The sequence below is a fragment of the Cucurbita maxima genome, unplaced genomic scaffold, assembly GCF_002738345.1.
Source record: "Cucurbita maxima cultivar Rimu unplaced genomic scaffold, Cmax_1.0 Cma_Scf00014, whole genome shotgun sequence".
NCBI lineage: Eukaryota > Viridiplantae > Streptophyta > Magnoliopsida > Cucurbitales > Cucurbitaceae > Cucurbita > Cucurbita maxima.
In genome coordinates, this window is record NW_019272030.1 from 3,386,529 (window position 1) to 3,411,298 (window position 24,770).

Genomic DNA, 24,770 nt, shown 5'->3' on the forward strand with positions numbered 1-24,770 from the left:
ATTAAAAAAAAAAAAAAAAAAAAAAAGTTACACGTGGTGGTAATATGCATTAAAATATGAGAGGAGAGGGATGGGTGTATCTGTCAGCAAGTGATATGAGCTAATAATATTGAATATCCTCAATAAAAATAAATAATTAAATAAAAAAAATTAAATAAAAAACAAAAAAAGATATGAACAAATGTACTTGGCATATGATGGGGGGCAAAAGCTGCAAAGAGCTACGCTTTGGCTTCCCATCTTTATCTATTTATTATTATTTATATTTATATTTATATTTATATTTTTTTAATGGTTGGGTGGGTGCATGGAAATGAGATAAAGAAATATTCCGGCAAAGATTGATTAGATAGAGAGGGAATTAGATTCCCAAACACACCCACGTACCTTTTTTTTTTTCTTTTTTTTTTTATTTATTTATTTGTTTATTTATTATTATTAATTATGTTTGTATAGTTGTTAAAGTCAATCACATGTTTGAGATCCAAATATTCTTGATTCCATTAATATCTCCAACCCAACTTGGATCTTGTACTAATGTATTCAACTATATCATCATTTTAATTAAAATTTGTCAACTATAATGTTAAAACTTTATCTTATAATTAATGCAAACTAATATCCTTATTTATTATAAAAAGATCACGGAGACCATAACAAAATATTCCTTATACATAAAAACCTCTCCTTACTAGACACTTTTAAAACTGTGAGACTGCTAGTAGTGGGTTATGTAAGGATATGATCTTTTCTAGTACCGTTCATTTTATTGGTAGTGTAAAAGTAAGAGATATTGCATTAAAAAGAAAGAATAAAGTATATAAGGAAAAAATATATTTATAAAAGGTGTAAACGTGGTAAAGAATTGTCACCTTATTGTCACATCACTTTGTCATCGATATTACTACGGACAAAATTAGGGTAAAAAATGTCAAAGTAACACAACATTATGAAGTATAGGACCAATAAAAAAATATTAACCTAATTATACGAGGTCCCTACTCTTTTAGTTAATTCTTAATTTAATCCTCTTTATTTTTTTATAAAAATTATAAGATGAAGTTTAGTATATAATTAAATTTGATAAACGTCAATTTAAACATAATTTAGTAGATAAAATATCAAACATTTAAGTGTTCCGACGCTAATTAAGTTCGAACTTTTAATAATTAAAATGTGAGAAAAAAAAATTCATTATTATTATGTTGGGACAAAAATATCCTTTCATTTATTTGGTCAGGGGCTGTTTATTATTATTGTTTGCACTACATGGCATAACTTTTCTCTTGTTCTAGAACCTATTATATTTCAACCCACTTTTTTTTTCTTTCCTTTTTTGTTGATTTTTTTAAATTATTATATAGTTCTATAATTTTAAATTTTATTTTCTTCGACGTCAAATTGTGAAATAGCTCGACCCAATTTATTATATTTAATATATGAAAGTTATAGCGATAATAATTATAAAAATATTAATATATAGTTTAGATAATTTTTTTGAAACATATAGATGTAATACATTTACATTTACAATATACACATAATTTTATTGAGAATAATGCGAGGTTCTTCACTAAACAAAGATTCAATGACTTTATACTTTATTGACCTAGACTTCACTTTCATATAAAAGGGGAAATATTGGGTTTAAATTAAAAAAAAAAAGGCGAAAAAAAAAGTATATACTAAGTAGGTGAATCATTAAATAGGGTTTTGCTTATTATGAGTAGCAATAAAAAGCGCCGGTTGAAGTAGACATAAGAGCATCCAAACGAACCAGTAGAGGTAATGATGGCAGAGACAGATTATGTTACACTCGAGTAAAGGACTACATAAATGAATCAAGCCAACATCTAAATGAGAGTGATCCTAAAGTTCTAGTGGTTAATAAATACATAAATAGTTATTAACCATGACCAATGTGCACTTTTTTCAGTGACCCATCTATAGTAGATATTGTTATTTTTGAGATTCTTATGAGCTTTTGCTCAAGGTCTTAAAATGTGTATGCCCTCTTAGGATCTCACAATTCACCTCTCTTGGGGACTAAATGTACTCATTGGCACACCGTACGGTGTCTAGCTTTGATACTATTTGTAACAGTCTCAAGCCCATCACTAATAGATATTATCTTCTTTGGACTTTCAGTTATAGACTTCTCCTCAAGCTTTTAAACACGTATGTTAGGGAAAGGTTTTCACATCTTTACAAGGAATGTTTCGTTCCCTTCTCCAACCAATGTGGAATCTCACAGTAAGCATATTTAGTTCTGACTTGAAAGAATTCTTATGAGTTAGTGGAGAGACAGAGTAGATAACATGACCATGTCGAAAGATAGCTAAATTCTAGTATGAAATTAAGAAACAAACGTACATTCGATTGTGACACTACCACTCAAGACCATCCCACCATAGCTTCAACTTTTTTCTTAAAAAAATAATTTTTATATATCTTCTCGTCCATAAAAAAAAATATATATATATTTATTTTTATTTTTGAAATGAACGAGAGAGAGAGAGAAGTTGGTAAAAAAGAAACGAGCATAGAGAGAATTTCTTTTTCCACAGTAGGGTTTCTTTTTGAGTGGTGATGGCCATGCATGGCCAAACCAAACCGAACCGAACCGAACCAAACCCTAAACCCAAATTCCATTATTAAATTCTTTGTAAGAAGCTTAAACAATAAGAAACTTACCCAAATATTTATTCTCTTCTCTCTCTCTCTTCAAAACCCTAAAGCCAGAAGGGGACATATATATATACATATACATACATACATATATATATATATATATATATATGTATATATATATATATGTATATATATATTCTTTCTTCTCTCCCACTCAACTATCTTCATCTTTGTTCTTTTCCTTTATCCTCCTCTCCTCCTCCATGGTTTTCTCTTCAGTTCCAGTGTTTCTTGATCCACCCAATTGGCCTTCTCAGGTATGCTCTTTCTCTCTATAGCTTCTTCACTACAAAAGCAACAAATATTCGCATATCTTTACTTGAATATACCAAACATTTGATTTGGGGTTATGCTTTTTCATCGGTTTAATAGCAACCAAATCAGCTCCAACCAAGTAGCTGTGAGACTAATAATGCTCAGCATCTTCCACCTCCGCCACCCCCGGCCCCCAGTGGCGGTGGTGGGGGTGGACCTGGCTCGATTAGACCTGGCTCGATGACAGATCGAGCTAGGTTAGCGAAGATACCGCAACCCGAAGCTGGACTAAAATGCCCTAGATGTGAATCAACAAACACGAAGTTTTGTTACTTCAACAACTATAGTCTCACTCAGCCTCGCCACTTTTGCAAGACCTGTCGACGATACTGGACGAGAGGCGGGGCGATGAGGAGTGTGCCGGTTGGAGGTGGGTGTCGGCGGTCGAGTAAGAGAAGCAAAGGAGGTAGCAATAGGTCAAAATCTCCCGGAGGTTCAAGTACTTCAACAAGCACAGTGTCATCAAATAGCTGCACAACGGATATACTTAGCCACCAATTGGCTCATCAACCACCAGCTCCACCGCCGCCGCCGCCAACCCATTTCCCATTTTTGGCTCAAAATTTGCAGCATCTTAGTGATTTTGGGAACCTGGGTTTGAACTTTGAAGCTCTTCAAATCCCATCAATGGCATCATCAGGGGGAGAATCCTCAATTTTATCAAGTGGAATTACGGATCATCATCAATGGAAAATACCCTTTTTTGCAAATTTACATCAACAAAATGGGATGTACTCAAATTTCATGGCTGAAGAACATCATCATCATCATCATAATCAACCACAAGCAGCTGATTTCTCAAATTACCAGCGTTTGTCAAAGCCATTAATGGACAATGGATTTAGTTCTTCCACACCTCATCATCAATTGGGGAATATCAATAACAATACTATGAAAATCATGGAAGAAACTCAAGGGATTCACAATTTGTCAAGAAATTTCCTCGGAATTCAACCAAACGATCCGTTCTGGAATTCCACCACGTCTACAACAACAACAACCACAACAACAACAACAACACCGGGGAATGCCGCATGGAGTACCGATCAAATTTCGGATCTTTTATAATTTGGGGTTTCGATTTTTTCATGATCTTACAAAAACTTAACACTTCGGGGGTTTGTTTTTTTCTTTTTCTTTGTTGTTTAATTTGTAGTACAGGGCTGAAAGAGAATGAGAAACCCAGCTGAGAAAATGCTCAAAATCTAACATGGAAGGGGAAAGAAGGTGAATGAAATTTCAGAATTAGAGGGTTTTCATTGTTATTATAATATTTTTTTTTTCTTGATTTATTTAAATTTGGGGTTTAACTTTAATTAGGAGCTTTGTTATATTATGCATCGTTAAGTTTGATATCATCTCTGACTTGAGAAGAGCGCTCAAATTGTATAATCTCTTTGTGAAATCACATGAATGATGAATGATGAATGATCATCCATTGCTCTTCTAATCTTAGTCTTATTTCCATTAATCCGAGCATAGCTTAATCGATCAACACGGAGTAAAGACCCTTCGAATATCAATCTTGAATCGAGCTTAATCATGTCTTGTATCGGATTGAATTAGGGGCATTTTAGGATGTTTTTTTTTTTGTTGGTTCAAAAGGGGTGGTCAAAAGTAGAAAAAGGGAGAAGCCCTTCTCTTGACCACTTAAACTTTTGGTGTTGATTGTAATGTTTGTGTATTTAAACAAAAGTGAATCCAAAGTAAAAGGGGATTGGAATTTAGCATCATGGTTATGATGTCAGTATTTCCCATCATTTAGTTCTTATAGATTTTTATTCTTTTTGAATGGAATCTTGCTTTCCATTTCTTTTTTGTTCGAATATGTTTTTACTCTTTTTACTTTCGTCCTCTTGATATAACCTAATATCATAATACAAGAACAAAGATCGAGAAAACCCAACTGATATAAGAGAACGTATGATTCGTTTTTGTTTGTGCTTTGTGGGTTGTTTTATACTCATAAATAAGTCACCCAAAATCGAACGAGGAAGAGAAGAGAAAAGAAAAGAAAAGAAAAGAACCGAGCCCGGAATTCCAAGCTAAGTTAGGAGGGGTCTTTTAGGTTATTGTTTGTGGGTTGATGGGCACATGCATAGGCGTGAAGATGTTCTCTCTGTTTCCATGGCAGCTTTAGCTTTATCCTGTCCTTTGGTTCTTTTAGCTTTATCTCTCATCTCATCTATGGGAGAAACAAAGGCCAAAAAAAGAGAGAAAATTAGAGAGATTCCAATTTGTGTGTTTTTTTCTAGGTTATAACACCTCACGTTCTTCCCTATGTGCTCAATCATATGTAACTTGGATACTCTTTCACTATATTTAGTACTCGCTTTTTCTTATACTAATATTGAATCAAACTCTCTTCGTTGAATGATCAAATTTTCGATCAAATTTTCGTACTTTATTAAAGTGAAGAGATGAATTCAAAGAGAGAGTTTGAATCTCCGACTGCTTTCAAATTTCCTAAAAGTTTATATATCTTCAAAGACAAACAACGTTGTTAAAAACCCTAATGAGGATCTGCCCCCTATTATACACGTGTTTTGAATTTGTAGAAAATGGGTAACGGGTAAAAGAGAAGACAAATATATATCAGACCCATAAAAGTGAAAGTGGAAGTGGGTTTGAATTTTTAACCCGTAAGAACAAATACACATCAGATCCATCAAACTTAGGGTTATTAACGAGTATCTCGTTTCGTCATAAATTCGATGAACTATATCAATCAATCACGTAAAGACTTTTCGTAGTTGGATACTACGACTTGAGAGACTATATATATTGAAAGAGAGAAAGAGAGCTATAACTTTACTAGAGAAATCAAAGGAAGTGGATAAGATTGAGTAAGGAGGATGAAGGTAGAGCATGTGGTTTGGAGGTTTCCTTTAGGCAATGTGGAGCCAAGAAGCAAACAATCTTTGACTAAGAAATTATGTCTTAATCATTTCTACCAAATTATCTCCGGCATCTACAACATCATCATTACGCTTATTTACTCAAACGATTATAAATTTTAATTCTTTTTTTTATAAAATTTATCGAGATATAGCGTTTTTTCGACTTCAATTATCATCTTAAGTATTGGTTCGATTCTCGTATGATGATTTATTTGTTTTTGTGAGAAAGTTAATGATTTATTTGTTCTCACGACAAAGATTTTATGTTACCTTAAATTTGTTGGATATGGTATTGTTTTATGTATTTTTATGGCAGCTTTTAGCCATTAATTTTCATCTCAAGGTATTATTCTTCCATTGGGGTTTTAACCACTCAAAATCTTTATATAATTCTATTGATTTGGATTTTATGAATTCGAGGCATAATCAATTTCGATAAGTGAAAATAATAATAATTAAATTAAAAGACACTTTTTCTAAAAGAAAAAGAAATTAAAGAAATTTCTATGATTATTTAATAAAGATTTAATCCAAATTTCATGACAAATCAAATTTTATTATTTTTCATTTTAAGAAAATATATTTAAATTTACCAATTAACCCTATTGATCAAAGTATTTGTTAGGGGGTAAAGAAGAGCTTTTGCTTTGGATGGTTCGGTGGATTTGGATGAAAGAGCTCGGGTGCTTATGCGTATGCTTTTTCAGTTGAGCCCAAACCCTATTTTCTTCTCAAATAATAGATTTATTCAAAAAAAGCCTACAACGTTGTACATACAGACTTAGAACCGAAACCCTAATTGAGTCATTTGGAGCACGCGCGCGAAAAAACTAAGTCACAGTCGATATTTTTTCAACATTGCTGAGAGGAATGTTGGAATTCGAGGATTTCGATATGCACCAAAAAATGGTGTCGCTCCCGGTTAAGCTCATTAAAGTGATATAAATTTGATTATATTTGTTTAAAATTTAAAGGGAAAAAAAGATAGATGATGTTGATGGAACATATGATTAATTTGTATTCAAACATTGAGATGATTTAATAAGAGACAAAGCTGATGGGGGTGTGTGTGTGACATGTTTGAATTGATTATATTAATTGTTGTGTCGTATAAGAGAGAGAGCTTAGCTTTTGACTCAATTTTGGGAATGGATTTGTCCACAAATTACGTGGGCCTTTCTTCTTTGTCATATCGCACCTCACTTAGTGGAGTCTTATTAAAGTAACGTCCTCCCAACTTTACTTATTTACCCTCCAATCCCTTCCCATTTTACTTATTTAACCCTTCAAATAATACCCCTCTTTCTTTTGCATCACTTCAAAAAAAAATTATTTTATTCCATATTATTATGATTTATTTGATGGGCCCTAAGGGAATTGGGCTGGTATGAATCTAAGAAACTAAGCCCAATATAATGGGCCGCTATATTATGGGCCTCGAAATCCACGACTTGATAGAATGGGCTTCGCATGAGCTATGAAAGTTAAAGCCATTTTTATTTTATTTTATTTTAATAAACCAAATAAATTTGAATTCTGGATTTCATGGATAAAATTAATATTATTTTATTTAGGAAATAAATATTATTATTAAATTATCCACTTCTGGAAACAAAATTATAACCACGAGGGGACGCCATAATAATGCGTCACTATTTTTTCTTTTTTAGGTTTAATTATTTTATTATTTCGTTGACCTGAAAAAAAATATAGTTTTTTAAATTTGCGTATTATTTTAAAACGTTGACTTGACAAAAACTAAGAAAACGTTGACTTGACTGGATAAGAATGCCAAGTCATTTCCAACGTATAATTCTCCATCATAAAATTATCCACATTAAAAATAATATATTAAATTGAATAATAATATATTAAAAGTATGTGGGAGGACGAATAGAATATTGAAAGAATGTATCTTTATTTATATATATTAAAAATAGTTATATTTCTTATCAAACCGCTCGTTATATATTAAATCATTATTAATCTTTTTCCAAATAAACTGTGTCAACTATCGTTAGCATACCTTTAAAGCTCACACCTTTTTGTTTGATACTCTTAGAATTCTACTGATATGACTAAGCTAGAGGCATGACTTTGATATCACTATAACGACTCTTCATACAAAAGGTATGATACTGTCCAATTTGAACATAAACTCTCACGACCTTGTTTTTAGTTTCTTTGGGATGAGGATGATGACAAGGGGCAGTTGACTTAGTTGTCTACGAGAGCGAAAAAAAGAAAGGAAGGATATAAAGCATAAAATCAAAATAGATCAAATATACATCGTCTCCGAAATGGGTACATATTATACACTAAAGGATGATGAAAAAAGGGCCCCAAAACCACCCATTCTTCTCTTGTGACAAGGGGTTGTTGATTTGGTAAACCCTCTTTAATATCGTTAAGAATCGAAACGGTACCCTATTATTTGATTTCTTTGGCGACAAGGTACGTTATACACAAACATTCTGTGTCATGTGTGAGTCAAATTATGCGTGTTATTCGATTCAATTCTTTAGTGTGCAACAATTTTGGTGCAGTTTTTGTCATATCTTTGATAAGGCATATGCAGCCTCAGCTCTTCTTTTGTTCTGCAGTCGTCTCTATTCTATTCTCTCTTCCTTTGCGCTCTCGAAGAGACCTTAATTAATTCATATTTTCAATTTTTATGGGATTTTAGTATTAATATAATATGTTCCATGAAAAAAGTTGGATTCGAAAAAATTCTAGGTTATATCATTAAATTATTATTATTTTCTCTAAATTTTGGAAATAAATATGCTTGCCTATGCACCATAATAATACGTCATTATTTATTTATTTGGGTGAACTGATTTTTTTTTATTTTGTTATTTTTTAATTGCGTATTATTTTAAAGCGTTGACTTGATAGCAACTAGGAAGAATTATGTCCAGCTTTGATGAGATGGCATCTAGGGTCAACCCTATGACAGCCCATTATACGGACAAGAATGCCAAGTCATTTCCTACGTATAATTTTCCATTATAAAATTATCCACCTCAGAAATAGGAAATTAAAATGAAAAATCTACTTAACCTATAGAAATTCAATTGAAAATTTAAATTCACGATCATATATTTATAAAAAAAAAAAAAAAGAAATAGAAATCCATAATTTTATTTATTTTATTTTAAAAATTTGAAATAGGTTTAATTAATATGAACAAATTCAAAAGTTGTGAAAGGGATTATGGGAAAGCTAAGAGTTGAAATATTATTCCAAAAAATGGAAATTGGTAGCCCACCACTTGTTTCCTCAATTTATGGCCACAACTTTACCAAATTAAATAATTAAACCACCTACTTTAATATTATTATTATTATTTTTGGTCAAACATATAAATATAATAGCGAGGAATTAAACATATTTAAAATAAAAAATAGCGTGTGGGAGGAGTATAACCATCAACCTCACAACTTCTTTATTCGATATCCTTGAACATAATTGAGGAATCTCCACGGTGGTCTGACATTATTTACTTTAAACATAATCTTTCGTAATTTTATTTTTTATTTTTTTCAAAAATTTTCTTACCAATAGAGGTGATGTTTATTAATTAGTACCCATGATTTTCCCTAAACAAGCTAACGTAACGTAGGACTCCACGATAATGGAACTGAAACAAAACTTTATTTCTAAAAAATAAGTATTTAAATCTTAAAATTTAATCAAATTACTCTAATGATGACCACGGTAGATGGCAAGACCAATTAAGGATGTTCGATTATCTCACCCAAACCATAAAAGTTGGGTTGGGTTAAATTCTTTTTCAGTTTGGGTTGAGTTCAATCTTTGAAAAATTAAAAACTTTTTTAAAAAATAGGATTACAATCCAACCCTATACTCTACTTTTAAAAAGATTAAAAATATTTAAGGTCGATGTACGGTGGCTTGTAAATATTTGATATTACAAGTTTATAAGATTTTAGTTATTAATGTAACCTGACAACCCAACCCAACTCAACCTGAAAATAGAAAGTTGGCTTGGCTTGACTTGACTTGTGAACTCTATTCAAGTTACTTGAGTCACTAATTCAAAATTGACCCAGTAACTCAACCCAACCCAATCCGTGTACACAATTGACCCAGTAAAAAAAAAACTTCAATTTTCATATGTTCTAGAAGAGAGGCCAATCACCAACATGTCTTTTATGATTAATCTCCAAGAACTTATGGGATTTATTTATGACTTGGCATACGTCACGTTCGAGGGCTATAAAACTCTCTTCTCATGCAATTTCATGCCATTTTTGTGGAGAGAATTACAAAGAGTTTTGGGTTTTGTTAATATCATAAGAGAAAGATGGAAAATTCAAGCGGTGCAAGGGTGACTTGTCTTATATTGAGAATCCTAACCTTTGTGTTTCTATTCATCTCCTTCTTCGTTCTCGTTACCACTTCCCAAACCGTTGAATCAGTAAAGTTTCATTTCAACAACTTTCATACATATAGGTACGTGCTTGCTACGATCATCATCGGGATCGTATTCAACCTCTTGCAAATCGCATTCTCCCTCTTTAATATCGTTAAAGGTGCAACCGGTACCATACTATTTGATTTCTTTGGCGACAAGGTACGTTATACACACATATCAAGCGTTGTGTTTGATTCGAATTCAATTCGATTATGTGGCCTTAAATGTGTTGGTTTTGGTGCAGTTTTTGTCATACCTTCTAGCCACAGGCACAGCAGCTGGGTTTGGACTATCGGTGGATTTGCAAACATTAGACCCAGATGACTACTTTGGAACATTCTTTGACAAGGCATATGCGGCCTCAGCTCTTCTTTTGTTTGCGTTCTTTTGTTCGGCGGCTGTCTCTATTCTCTCTTCCTTTGCACTCTCCAAGCGACCTTAATCGATTAATCTTTGGTTATTTAATTGTTTCCATGTTCTTTTTTTTTTCTTTTGTCTCAAGATCATGTTGTTCTTATTTGTTTTTGTTTGATGATTTGTTACAATTCTTTTTCTCTCAAATTTGATTGGATTGTTTGATACAATTCTTTTTTTCTTTCCTTTTCATATAATTACTCACCTACGGTGGCATTCATCGGTTAATAATCTATTATATCACGAGAAAATTTTGAACAATAATTCATTTAAAAAAAATAAACAAAACACATTTCATACTATTCATTACCTTTTTAATTTCATCTGTCATATGATCGGAATTGATTAAACGTGTTATGAAACATTTGAAATTTCATCTACTTGTCGTATAAATATAAAATAAAAAATTTTAATTATTTATTAAACATTTTTAAATTATTAAATTAAGCATGCTATTATTAATTAAGAAGGCTAGAGATTTTTAATCTCCATCTAACAACGTTATGAATCATTAATGAGGGAGTAGGTCAAACTATAGAAAAAGTCAAAGGAGAATAAAATATATTTTAAGGACAACGACTTGAAACATGTCTGGTTATTTGACAAAAACGTTGGGAGAGAAGACTTGGCCGCCATTTCCGGCCGGTGAACCTTCCCACCACGTTCACTTGGGAGTTCATCAAAAGTAAACCATCGACATTGCACAAGTTTTTTTATTATGTATTTATTAAATTTTTGATAAATTAAGGTTTTTTTTTTTTTTAAAATTAATCACCCTATTAAATATATATTTAAAATTCAATAAATATAGCATGTGCATGTCCTAAATTCAATTAATATTTGTTAAATTAAAATCTAATATAATAGATTTATAAATTAATAATTAAAAGACTTTGCCCATTATAATTTATTCAAAGTCAAAGCAATAACGAGGAAGTAGCCATTATTACCTCTTCATCCACTTGCTTCAATACTCAAAAGTCAACTTGTACAATAGCTTCTAGTTTTTGTTGCATTTACAAAATCGATGTAAACCCTTCTCAAAAAATGATACAAAATTTCACGTTCTAATTTTTTTATATTTACCTTACCGAAATTAATGTAAGCAAATCAAAAGATAAACGTCCCGTTCTTTTCTTTTTTTGTAATGGAAGATCATGGATTTATAAATGAATAATACTATCTCGTACCATCTAAGAGAATCGTGATTCTAACACTTTGTTTGAGTTTTTTCGGAAAGAAAAACAAAGACGTGAACAAGGGTAAACGTTTACCCGGAATGGAAGAAGAAAAATGAGGAAGTAGTAGGCAACTTATAATGTGAACAAAGACATGTTTGTTTGAATATTCAAAGATGTTTTTTACACGATTGAAGCGCCATGTGAAAACAAAAAGCAATGGACATTTTTTGGGCTATAAAAGGTGAACCAGTTATAGATATCAAATTCATTAGCAATATCAGCAAAAATGGAAGCTAAAATGGGTACCAAAATTGCTTCTTTTGTGCTCAGAGTTCTCACCTTCGTCTTCCTCTTAATTTCCATCATCGTTCTTGGAACCACTTCCAAGACCGTAGGAGATGAGAAGCTTCAATTCCATAATGTCAATTCCTATAGGTATTTATTTATTTATTTCCATTTATTTCTATTGGGTTTCATGATTTGTTAATTATTATTATTCTTATTAATTTTGAAAAAAAAAATTCAAAATTTGAAGGTTTGCAATGGCGACCATCATCATTGGAGGAGCTTTCAACCTCTTGCAAATAGCCTTAGCCCTTTATCGTCTCATAACCAAAACCGACGGCGGTGTTTTATTCGACTTCTTCGGTGATAAGGTTTTGTCGTACTTTCTGCTGGCGGGAGCGGCGGCGGCGCTGGGTTCTACCATAGACTTGAAGGCCAATATTGATTGGTTGAACTCGTTTTTCGACCAAGGCAACGCCGCTGCGGCTCTTCTTCTTCTTGCCTTTTTATGCAGTGCTGTGGTTTCTGTTCTTTCCTCTTTTGCCCTTTCTCACAAACCTACTTAGTTTTGTTTTTAATTTATTGCAATATTCATACTACAATCTTTGTCGGACATCCTTTTATCAAATTCTTTCTTGTTTTATGTTCAATTATTAAATCAAATTTAATTATTTGGGTCATAAATTATTTCAACATAATTATTAAGATATTATAATCAATTATTAAGATATTGCTCTACATTAAAGTTATATTAAATATCAATAGTAACATTAAATGGGCCCATACTCGTCTAAACTTTCAAGACGGCCCAACAAGAATCTTTCGGCCCACATTCGTCTAAACTTCTTTGATAAGTGATTTAAAGTTTAAGAATTAAAATTAAAAGTTCAGACATTTAGGTTTTAAAGTTTAAGAATTAATCTAAAATGTTCAAAGACAAATAGGTTATATAAAATTTCTTGATTTGATAGTCTTTGCATATTTAGTATTTTAGTTTTAATTTAATTATTTTATATAAAGAAGCAATAATCTTAATTTGAAGAAATATTTATGTTTATTTTTTAAAAAAAATTAACTAACTAAATTAAAATAACAAAAAGTAAATATTTAAATATTTTATGAACCCCAATCTTAATTTGAGAACGAAGGGAAACAAATATTGTAAAAGAATTTTTTAAAAAAGAAAAGCAATTAACTCTGAAACAAAAATAAAAAAATATATTTTATAATCCAAAATTTAAGAGTTGTTAATATAATGAAAAGAGGGTGCACTTTGTTTGTACTCTCGAACACAATTTTTATATATTAATTTAATTTAATTAAGACTACGACAAGAATGACGACATTTTTTCCGACAAAGATTTTCGTTTTTCACACGTTATTTTCCAATTAATTAATACTTGATGTTTAATGTAGAGAAATATTTAATATTTTCCAATTAATTAATACTTGTTTTTCACACAAAGATTTTTTCCGACATAGAGAAGTTTCAAGACAGTTCTCTATGCCTCCTCTCTCCGCCCGCCGTCGTGCTTGAATCTCTTTCAGATTCAACTTGACAGCCACAGATTGCGTTCCACTAGTACTGCTCCTCATGCCGCCGCCGCTTCTGCTGCTGCTTCCTCCACTGCTGCTCTGGTTCTTGTACCATGCTTCTAAAGCTATTTCAGTGACACAAGCGACATGAACATGGTACTCCTCGCACTCCGACACGTACGACCACCCATTGTCCTCACCGCCATCTTCAAGCCTCTTCCTCTTGCACCACATGCACTTTCCTCTATTCAATCATCGATTAGAGTTTCCTATATATATTATATTAAAAATATATAATTGTTCTTTCTATTTATAATTAAATATTTTTATAATATTCAAGGATTATTTACATGGAGATTAAACTTCAAGTGTTCGATTCGGTAGCTTTTTTTAAGCTCACGACAACATGAGTGGATATCCAACTCATCTTCCTTGCAGTGAAACACAAATCTTTTGATGGTCTTCCTACCAGCGTCGCACCTTATTATGCATTTTGGGTGGCACGGTTTTGGTGGATTTCTCATGAACCTGAACCTCAAACTTAGGAAAAATTCATGCGAAATTGACGCAACCCGATCGTAAGTGCAGGGTTTATGAAGATCAAAATCGCACTTTTCGCATCGATATCGTGGGCCGAACCCCTTCTCCTTGCACCCATTGCAGGTGTATGGTTCCATGTAGTTCTTCAGCTCAAGAACATGCCTTGGGTGGCTTGGATGATTTCGGAGAATCTCCTCCCTCGCCATTTCTCTTTCTTTAACTAAATTAAAATTCTGATGGGTTTTATAGGCTGTTTTGTTCCATCTTTTTGTATATTTTTTTTTACAAATGGAGAGAGATGTTATGGATTTAAAAGGTGAAGTATGAATTTGAAGGGCCCAATCCTGATACCCAAACTGTCACGTCAAACCCATTGGAAACTGAGCCCACGCTTCAACGGCCCATTGATATACTTGAGCCCAAGCCCAATTTCTCAACTACTCTCATCTCTTAACAAGCTTCCACCCGTCGCTATCCCCATCGTTCTTCGCTGATCGGGAATCGGGAGTGGTGCAGCAGAGGCTTTCGATCCTTGTTCTGCCATGGGAGTTCACTTCCAGCTCTGCACGATGACTATAAGAACAGGTAACTCGTTTCTAGCTACTAGATAGACAAGAAGATCCGAACCGGTTCGGTTGGATCGTTTTCAGCATTGCTTTGATTTTGATAGAAGATTTGGGGAATGGACGATCGGTTTCTAACTGCTTGCGCATTGTTTGAAATGCATGATGCTCTGCCGATTTTACTTTCATTAGTTCCTCCATTCTCAGAAGATTCGGGGATGAGTTACATCGTTTTCGTATTTGTGTCGATGAAATTTGGTTAACCTTTTTATTTTTGGAAAAATTCTGTAACCTAGTTTATCAATCTCTGTTCATATGTAAATTGATAGGGGAACAAAAATGTTAAAAAAAAAATAGTGTAGTGTAATCCATTGATAATGAATAAGCAAAGCATAACTATGGTCTATGATCTGTTTATTTGCAGGCACACAATCGAAATTCAATCATAGAATTATTACAAACGGTTTTGGACTAAAAAGAAAAGATGAAATAGAATTCATTCAATCAGCTTGGCAAAGAGGGAGGCCAGAATTGGGGTGGGATCCCCAACAATGATACTAACGATGGTCTTGATCAAGATCTTGAGGATTTTGAGAATCCTTTTACATCCTCTCTTCCGACGACTAATTTCTTTCAGCTGCATCTTAATCTTCATCTTCACAACGAGATATTGTCCGGCAGTGTTTTCTCTGCTCCTGTCCAATTCATCAAACACCATATCAATAACACAATCCACATCAACATGGTACTCCCTGCACTTTGCGCATTTCTCCATATTCATTTCTCTGTGTTGCCTTCGAAAGAAAAAAGAAACAAGAACAATTCTGGGTGCTGCAGGGAAAAGATCAGAGCAGAGAAGAGATTTGAGAATATGCAGAATGGGATGTGTGGCATATTTAATGAGCATATGACTTCAGCTACTTTTCTCCGACTCCATGCATTGACATTCCATATGAATTTGAACGAAATTTCTCCAACACTGGTACGCGCTACACTTCTCTGTTTATGTTTCTTTATTTATCGGGAGACGGACGAACACGTCTCTCTACAATGGTATGATATTGTCTACTCGAGAGTGTATTATTTGATTATAAATCTATGATTATTCTACCTTCATCCAATAAGTAAAGCGAACTAGAACAAGGGATTTTAGAAATGAGTGTCATCGAAACCGACATAAACATTTAAATTTGTTGTCTCTATGCTCATAGTAATATTTTGTAGTCGGAAATAATAATCAAAGACCTTTCTTCCCTATATTATTTTTCATGTTCATACTTTCGTACTCTCAAATTAATATATAACGTGTTTGGAATTACTTTTTTTTAATTGTTTTAGATATTAATCCAAACCTCCCGGTAATATTATTATTTTTTATGACTAATTAATTTTAAATAAATATACAAATATGCATATATGTTAGAAATTTCATAATTAGGGTTTGAAAGTAAAAATTTATCAAACACAGAAAAATTTATAATTTAATTAAATTAAAATTAATATTTTTAAAATAAAATGAATAATAATTTTCTTACAAAATGGAGAGAGAAATTATGGAGTTTAAATCCAAACTGTCAAGTGAAACCCAATGGAAACCGAGCCCACGCTCCGAACGGCCCATTAATATACTTGAGCCCAAGCCCAATTTCTCCTTTCCCATAGCCCCAATTATTCTATCTATTAACAATCTTCCACTCGCCGCTATCGTCCTTCGCTGATCGGGAATCGGGAGTGCTGCAGCAGACGCTTTCGATCCTTAGTCTGCCATGGGAGTTCACTTCCAGCTCTGCACGACCACGGCAACAGCAGGTAACTTGTTTCTATCTACTGGATAGACACGAAGATCCGAACTGGTTCGGTTGGATCGTTTTCAGTATTGCTTTGATTTTGATCCAAGATTTGGGAAATGGACGATCGGTTTCTAACCGCTTATGCATTGCTTGAAATTAGTGATGCTCTGCCGATTTTAGTTTTATTAGTTCCTCCATTCTCAGAAGATTTGGGGATACGTTGCATTGTTTTCGTATTTCTGTTAATGAAATTAGGTTAACCTTTTCATTTTTCGAAAAATTCTGTAATCTACTTTATTTATTTCTGTTTTTCCGTTTTGAAACAGACATTTGCCTTTATGTTTCTCTGTGTTCATATGTAAAATGATAGGGGAACAAAAATCTTCAATAAAATAGTTCATCGATAAAGAAGAAGCAACATTATTATGATCTGTTCATTTGCAGGCACACAATCGAAATTGAAACATAGTATTACAAACGCATTTGGAGTAAAAGAAAAGATGAAATACAATTCCGAAGGAAAAGGCGAAGCAAAAGTCAAAGAAGTTTCATGCAATCAGTTGGACAAAGAGGGAGGCCAAAATCATGGTGGGATCCCCAAGTATGATACTAATGACGGTCTGGATGAAGATCTTGAGGATTCTCAGCATCTTGTTACCTCCTCCGCCTTTCTTCGGACGGCTAATTTCTTTCAGATTCACATTCAGAGCCAAAGATTTTTCAGCAGTGTTTCCTCCGCTTCTGTTCAATTCATTTAAAACCATTTCAGTAACACAAGCCACATGAACATGGTAGTTGCCGCATTCAGAGATGTAGGACCACCCTTTGCCTTTGCCTTTGCCGCCGTGTTTGGGGCGCTTACTCTTGCACCACGTGCACTTCCGTTTCACCTTCTTGTGGAGATTGAACTCCACGCCTTCAATTTGGTAACTATTTTTGAGGTTTCGGCAGCATGGGTGGAGGTCCAAGTCATCTTCCTCGCAGTGGAACACGAAGCCATTGATGGTTTTTCTGCAAGCGTCGCACCTTACTATGGTCTCGTGGCAGCATTTTGGTGGGTTTCTGAGGAACTCAAAGGTGGAACCCGGAAAGAATTCATGGGAATTCGGTGCATTGTGTGCAAACATACAGGCTCTGTGGAGATCAAAATCGCATTTTTCGCATCGGTATCGAGGGCCGAATCCTGTTTCCTTGCAGCCATCGCAGGTGTAAGGTTTCTGATACTCCTTCAGCTCCAATTCATGCATCTGGTGGCTTGGATTGCGCAAGGTCCCCATCGCCATATCTCTGTGTTGCCTTCAAAAGAAAAAACAAGAACAAAGCCAAAGAACAATTCTGGGAGCAGGGAAAAGATCTGAGCAGAGAAGAGATTTGAGAATATGCAGAATGGAATGCGTGGCTATATATAATGAAATCGAAGGCGTTGAGTTTCAGGTATTTTTCTTCGTCTCTATGCATTGCATTGAAATTCCATATGAATTCTAAAGAAATTTCTCAACACTGGGATTTTCATTTTACGCCGTGCTTTTATCTTCTTCGCCAAGTTCTTGTAGAACCGGGGGTTCGACCATTCATAAATGTTACATCTTAGTTCTATTACATTGTGTACTGTGGTCGCTCGGAGGCGGTGAAATTGGGGACAAAAAGTTTTAAGCTATTTTCCTCCCTCTTTATGCATAGAAAAACATATGAATTTGGATGAAATTTCTGAACACTGGGATTTTACGCGGTTTATTTCCCTTCCTCTTCGCGAACTCCTCCTCACGCAATGACGTTTAGTTTGTGGGGTACGTTTATATTTAATATTTTTTAGTTAAAGCTATGAATTTTCAAAAGTTAAATTATTTTATTTTTATTATTATTATTTTAAATTTAACAATACTCCCTGAGCTTCCACTCTCAAAAACACTTTTTATTTTTATTTTTATTTTTTAATTTTTAAAAATACTTATAAAAATTTAAAAGTAGTATTAATATCCTTAAACTTTCTTATTCATCACTATATGAATTGACACATCTTTCTCTGACTCATAGATTATCTTCAAGTTTTTAAATTTTTTAAAAAAGTTTGAAGGTGTTAAATTTGACTTTTGAAAGTTTTGTGTATTTTTGAAAACTAAACCTTTGGTAAGGGCACTTCTAGATCTTTTTTTGACTCCATTTGAGTGGAGAGAAATTCTCATTTTATTTTTCGATTACTAACACTAAATAATGTTAAAATTGTAGGTTGTTTCCAAGACATCTTTGAGGAGAGGTCGGAAGCTTCTGATCAGTCTTTGGATTCTCGGGGAGGGGAAGGAAGGGATAGCTGATTCGAGAGCAGCAATGAGAGTTCCTTATATCTCTCATTTATAAACTCTTTAAGCCTCTTCCTCTTGCACCACATGCACTTCCCTTTGAGTTCTGGGCAGCAGGGGTGGAGATCCAAGTTGTCTTTCTCGCAGTGGTACACAACGCCATTGATTGGCTTTTTGCAGGCGTCGCGGTTCCCTTTGCATCCGTCGTGGCAGGCTCTCGGTGGGGTTCTAAGGAATTTGAAGGTGGAGTTCGGGAAGAATTCGTGGGAAATTGGTGAATTTTGTGGTCACATACAGGCCTTGTTATGATCGAAATCCCACTTTTCCATGCACCCGTTGCAGGTGTAAGGTTTCAGGTACAACTTCGGCTACAGTTCATGCTCTGGATGGCTTGGATTGATCGCCATTTCTTTGTGTTACCTTTAAGAGAAAGAATTGTGACTATGTGGATTGAGAAGATTGCAGGAAGAGCAGGGAAGTCATCTGGGGAGCTTGAAGACTTTTTAGTTTGATTTGCTTCTTAAGCGGATCCGCTAACCCGAGTGCTTGCCTAAGCACTTATCTTTGCATCGGTTTTCAGCTTGATATGAACCCGAACTTGAGATTGTCATACCACTCGTAGGCAAGACCATTAATTCTCCTGAACCTCTCTAACTCGTCTTCTTCCTAAACCTCTATTACTTGACCTGAACTTTACAGTCGAGTAAACGAACAAAATCTTGAACATGAACAAAAACATGAGTCAATGAAATCTTCAACCTTGTAAATATGGGTTTCACTATCTCTTTGATTGAACATGTAAATAGGTGAAGGTGCTCTTTTCAGGCGCTCTTTTCTTGAATGAGAACGAGGTAAAGCCGCTTAGAATTATAAAGAATCAAAAGGGAGAATGCACTAGTTATAACTTTGTGAATTTTACAACACACTTGAAGCTCTCGAGATGAATCGTTTTTCAAAGACTCTATTGTTCCATTCTGAACAGTAGAGAACTTTCACATCAAAACGTGTGGAAAAACAATTTGAGCTCAACGATAACAGAAACTGAAAAGAAACGAAGTTATAAAGTAATTGATTTTAAACATGGTCTTTCTTGCTGGTCGCTTGGACACTATCCACTGGAGGCAAGGTCTACAAGAACATTAAAACGATAAAAGTTAGAAACTGGGAGACTACAAGACAAATGGATGAAGCAACACGATAGCAAAAATGTATGAACAGAAAAAATTGAACTTTTTATGAACAGCTAACAAAAAAGAAAAGCAAGAAATAGAGAACGGATCGGTGATCCTTGGAATTTCTGGAAAAAGGGAAAAAGTTGATATCTGATTTCTGAAACCCATTGATCAAAAGCAGTAAATGACAGGCTAATACTCAAATAAGAAGGCAGTGGGAATAAATTACAAGGTGGACTTTCATCGAACAGGTTGCAGGCATTGTCAAGTTAAATTGCCAACGGTACCAAATGGATTTCTGAAGAAACTCAGAAGTTGAAATTGATATCTAATATCAAGAAAACATAGCAGGACAATTTTTCCGAATCCCCCATTGATCAAAAACAGAGAATGACAGGCTCGTAATCAAATAAGAAAACAATAGGCACAAAATACAAGGTGGGCCTTTCATCGAACAGGTTACAGGCATGGCAAACCACCAATCGATAGACACATGACTATATTTCCGACAACGAACAATCATCAAAGAGTCGCTCTACGGATATATGCACAGAACAGATTGAGAGAGAAAGAGGGAGCGTACAAGATTTGGTTTGTAGATGTTGTGGACGATGGAGGCGCCGGCGAGAAGCGAAGAGACGACGACGACAAAGGACCAACCCACTGAGGGAGTTCCAGTCGGGCGCAACCCACCGCCGAATTTCCGAGCCATGATTCAGCTCAACACCCACCACCAAGATTTCAATTCCCCGTAAAATGGCACAGGAGACTCCCAAAGTACATTTCGCTACAATAGGGTTCCGCAATTCAATCTGCCCGCCAACTTCCCTTTGGCCCAGCTTCGTTCCAATCTCCCAAAATTGGCCCAAATCAAATATGACCTAAATTTTAAATAATGTTTAAACTTTCCTTAACTTAATCGACCCGTCTTATATGAAAATTGTTATTACTCTTAACTCAATTTCGATCAAAATTGTGAACCTAAGCCTAGCGTCAAATCTCAAATTTTCTAATATCTTTCTAACTTGAAACGAAACCTTTTTCAAGATCATCAATATACTCTGTGCATAAATGCAAGATGGGCTGACTATAAATGAGGTTGGCTGCTTATAGAAAGTTTCTCTACACTTACCATCTGCTCTTCTAGATTTTTGGAGTGATGACACAGCCACAAATTCACTAATCCATACCAAAATTTTGCTGCAATTAAGAATTTAGGTTCCCGTTCATCCCATCCTCATAAATTTCTTCAGTTGTTTGTCGGCCGCCAGCCTTCCAGATTGAACGATGTGTTGATTTGTGTAATAAGGAGATGATTAGCGGCACGGGTCATCGGAATTAGCTCTCCTACCCCAACTGCACCCCATTTAATACCCTACTTCCCAACCTCCCACTTCAAACCCTCAAACTTTCGTCATTTTTCAATTAAAACCCACTTGGGATCTCATCACATAACCATTTCTTGGTTCTGGGTTTTCTTGTTCTGCTCTTTTGGGATCTGGGTTTTAAAAATTAGGCTTACTTGCCCAGCTGGTTCTCTAATTTGGCTTCGAAAATGAAGGTCTCGGTGGTTTCTCGCAGTGGGAGAGAGATTGTTAAGGGGGGCATTCAACTGAGCGACTCTGTAAGTGTTTGGAATTTGATTGAATTACTGTTTCTTTCCCACTTCCCTTCTCGATTCTTGGAAAAGAAGAAAGGACGAGAAGAATATGGGACTTTGAGTTTAATGGAAATTTTCGTTTTGTTTTTTGCAGGCTTCGGTGGCTGATCTACAGGATGCGATTTATAAGCGAAGTGAGTGCAACCTAGTAGAATGGTTCCTTTAATTGCTGCACACATGCTCTTATTTCCTTAGATTTGCATGTTTATTGAAGTGAATGACAGAATTGGAGTTTGCAGATTCATTTTCTTTTAGTTCAACAACATATTGCGGCTAAGTTCAAGTATGGCTTCTTGTTAAGGGCATATATGTTGCTTAGTTGAGCTATGTTTTGGTTGCTGATATGCCATGGATGAATCTAAAAGATTAAGTTTAAACTAGCCTGGCAGTTTAAGCTTTTGGGTGTGGAATTGTTGAGGAATTAAAACTTTGTTACTAAGTATGCTGGTCTTTTCTGCTTTTTCCCAACTGTATGTTTATTGTTCTTGATTATATTGCATAGAATTTTCGGTTCTCTAGCGTCTTGGCTAGAGAACTGACAGGTTCAGGCAATGGAATCTGAACTTGGCATCTTGGCTTCCTCCTTCGATTCGTCTTCGTCTTCGACATGGCTCTCTTGTTGTTGTCTGCTAAGATTAAACACAAAGTACCTTAATGACATTTACTGTGGATGGAATCCTCCACTCCACTGAGTTTTATAAAGAAGAAAAACAAAAAGAAATCTAAAATGATTAAGACTTGATAGTGTCTATGTGATATTTCACATCGGTTGGAAAGGAGAACGAAACATTCTTTATAAGGGTGTGGAAACCTCTCCCTAGCAAACGCATTTTAAAAACCTTGAGGGGAAGCCCAAAGAGGACAATATCTGCCAGTAGTGGGCTTGGACTGTTACAAATGGTATCAGAGCTAGACATTAGGCGATGTGCTAGCGAGGAGGTTGAGCCCCGAAAGGGGTGGACATGCGGCGGTGTGCTAGCAAGGACACTGGGTCCCAAAGGGGGGGTGGATTGTGAGATCCCACATCAGTTGGAGAGGAGAACGAAACATTCTTTATAAGGGTGTGAAAACCTCTCCCTAGCAGATGCGTTTTAAAATCATTGAGGGGAAGCCCGAAAGAGAAAGCTCAAAGAAGATATATCTGCTAGTAGTAGGCTTGGACTGTTAAACATTTGATATTGTTATTACTGTTACGACTTCTTATTAGGACGTATGCATGTAAATCGTTATCATTTCTTTATGTAAAGTGCAGCTATATGATTTCCTTGTTTCATTCTCTAAACAGCCAAAAAGTTCTACCCTGCTAGGCAAAGGTTAACTCTTCCCGTTCAACCTGGTTCAAAGGAGAGGCCTACTGTTCTTAACTACAAGAAAAGCCTTAGAGAATATTGTAGCGACAACTCGGACATCATATCGGTCGTCTTCAAGGACTTGGGCCCGCAAGTTTCGTATCGTACACTCTTTTTCTGGGAATACTTAGGTCCCTTGATCCTCTACCCCATCTTTTACTACTTCCCTGTATATCAGCTCTTTGGCTACAATGCAGAACGTATCATCCATCCGGTTCAGACGTATGCAATGTACTACTGGTGTTTTCATTACTTCAAACGGATCATGGAAACATTTTTCGTGCATAGGTTCAGCCACGCAACCTCACCGCTCTCGAATGTCTTCCGGAACTGTGCTTACTACTGGTCGTTTGGCTCGTATATTGCATATTATGTGAATCACCCACTTTATACGCCTGTTAGTGACCTTCAAATGAAGATTGGGTTTGCATTTGGTTTGCTGTGTCAAGTGTCAAACTTCTACTGTCATATCTTGCTGAGAAAACTGCGGAGCCCTGAGGGCAGTGGGGGATATCAAATCCCTAAGGGGTTTCTGTTCAACATTGTGACATGTGCAAATTACACAACAGAGATATATCAGTGGGTAGGCTTCAATATAGCTACACAGACTGTTGCTGGTTATGTCTTTCTTGTGGTTGCTACTCTTATCATGACAAACTGGGCCCTCGCAAAGCACCGTCGCCTCAAAAAGGTATCGTATAACTTATACTATGTTAAATCACCTCTAAACTCAAAACGTGCGATTCCCTTGTTCTAAACATCTCTCTTAAGCTTCCCATCACATGTTTGGATCTTGCTAGAGGCTTTTTATAGTGATTTTGCCTCTCATTTGATCATTTGTTTCGTATCTGCAGCTGTTTGATGGGAAAGAGGGAAGACCAAAGTATCCACGCAGATGGGTGATACTTCCTCCATTTCTGTAGAAGAAAGAATGAGCTGCCGCAGCATCCATTCAATGAGCTAAATTAAGTTATGTTCTTTGTTGTGGTCTGAACATTATGAACAATGGTCCTTTTGTTTTGTTTTGCTTCGGCGTTTAGTGAGTTCTTGGTGACTGATGGCTGCATGTTTCCTTTTCACCTCTTTCAACTGCTGTCTTTGTAGTGACATATTGTTGATGCTTCTAAATTTATAGTTCTGATAGAATTTTTTTCTCTACCAAAAGAGTTAACACTCTTAATTTAAAGTGTTTCCGGAAGGGAAAGGAGAAGTTGATAATTATCTATGTTTTTTCGGGCTTTTGACTTTTTGATCAAGATTATAATATTTTACCCACTTAAAAATATATTAGACATATATCATATATCATATCAATTTGATCAAAGTTTTATTTTTTTCGTTCCTTTTAAGTGCAACTATGTTTGATAATCAATTCAATCCAAATCCAAATTAAATATTAACGATTCAATTTTTCACCCAACTAAAAAAATACAATTGTTTTTAACTCAATTGTTTTTAACTTTGTCGATTATATAATATTTTTAACTGGTTATATCATCGACAAGAAGATATGATACACCATGGTCACTTTGTCGAGATTTGCTTAAATTGATAACCAGGGTCACCTTTGAAATAGTAATTAATGAAATAGTAATTAAGAATTAATAAAATGAAGAAAAAAAAAAAAAAAAAAAAA

General features: G+C 34.7%; 5 protein-coding genes and 1 long non-coding RNA gene across 9 annotated transcripts; 5 read left to right on the top strand and 1 right to left on the bottom strand.

Moving 5' to 3' along the window:
• The first annotated feature begins 2,832 nt into the window (after positions 1–2,832).
• On the top strand, positions 2,833–4,274 carry LOC111489003 (dof zinc finger protein DOF2.4-like). Its single transcript, XM_023136993.1, has 2 exons — positions 2,833–2,948; positions 3,064–4,274. Exons 1-2 carry the CDS (start codon positions 2,895–2,897, stop codon positions 4,072–4,074), a joined length of 1,065 nt encoding a protein of 354 aa, XP_022992761.1. The 5' UTR covers positions 2,833–2,894; the 3' UTR covers positions 4,075–4,274.
• Positions 4,275–10,191: 5,917 nt separating this feature from the next.
• On the top strand, positions 10,192–10,897 carry LOC111489006 (CASP-like protein 4D1). The gene is made up of 2 exons (XM_023136999.1): positions 10,192–10,506; positions 10,592–10,897. Exons 1-2 carry the CDS (start codon positions 10,237–10,239, stop codon positions 10,787–10,789), a joined length of 468 nt encoding a protein of 155 aa, XP_022992767.1. The 5' UTR covers positions 10,192–10,236; the 3' UTR covers positions 10,790–10,897.
• Positions 10,898–12,185: 1,288 nt separating this feature from the next.
• Positions 12,186–12,876, top strand: LOC111489007 (CASP-like protein 4D1). Its single transcript, XM_023137001.1, has 2 exons — positions 12,186–12,377; positions 12,478–12,876. Exons 1-2 carry the CDS (start codon positions 12,229–12,231, stop codon positions 12,791–12,793), a joined length of 465 nt encoding a protein of 154 aa, XP_022992769.1. The 5' UTR covers positions 12,186–12,228; the 3' UTR covers positions 12,794–12,876.
• Positions 12,877–14,682: 1,806 nt separating this feature from the next.
• LOC111489005 lies at positions 14,683–19,720 on the top strand. Of its 4 annotated transcripts, none has more exons than XM_023136996.1 (7): positions 14,731–14,888; positions 15,291–15,323; positions 15,368–15,611; positions 15,704–15,719; positions 18,013–18,090; positions 19,047–19,196; positions 19,228–19,720. In XM_023136996.1, the coding sequence occupies exons 1-7, from the start codon at positions 14,846–14,848 to the stop codon at positions 19,351–19,353; spliced, it is 690 nt and encodes a 229-aa protein (XP_022992764.1). In that variant the 5' UTR covers positions 14,731–14,845; the 3' UTR covers positions 19,354–19,720. The 4 variants fall into 4 exon arrangements, 3 of the variants coding, with proteins under 3 accessions (XP_022992766.1, XP_022992764.1, XP_022992765.1); XM_023136997.1 differs by having other exon boundaries at positions 14,738–14,888; positions 19,296–19,609; XM_023136998.1 differs by lacking the exons at positions 19,047–19,196; positions 19,228–19,720 and adding an exon at positions 18,343–18,411 and having other exon boundaries at positions 14,683–14,888; positions 18,013–18,128.
• A 107-nt stretch (positions 19,721–19,827) lies between these two features.
• LOC111489008 lies at positions 19,828–21,034 on the bottom strand. The gene is made up of 2 exons (XR_002719311.1): positions 20,709–21,034; positions 19,828–20,081 (listed from the first exon to the last, which is right to left on the bottom strand). It is a non-coding gene; the product is annotated as an uncharacterized LOC111489008 (long non-coding RNA).
• A 132-nt stretch (positions 21,035–21,166) lies between these two features.
• Positions 21,167–24,292, top strand: LOC111489004 (very-long-chain enoyl-CoA reductase-like). Its single transcript, XM_023136994.1, has 4 exons — positions 21,167–21,749; positions 21,880–21,919; positions 23,071–23,825; positions 23,989–24,292. The coding sequence occupies exons 1-4, from the start codon at positions 21,681–21,683 to the stop codon at positions 24,055–24,057; spliced, it is 933 nt and encodes a 310-aa protein (XP_022992762.1). The 5' UTR covers positions 21,167–21,680; the 3' UTR covers positions 24,058–24,292.
• The last annotated feature ends 478 nt before the right edge of the window (positions 24,293–24,770 follow it).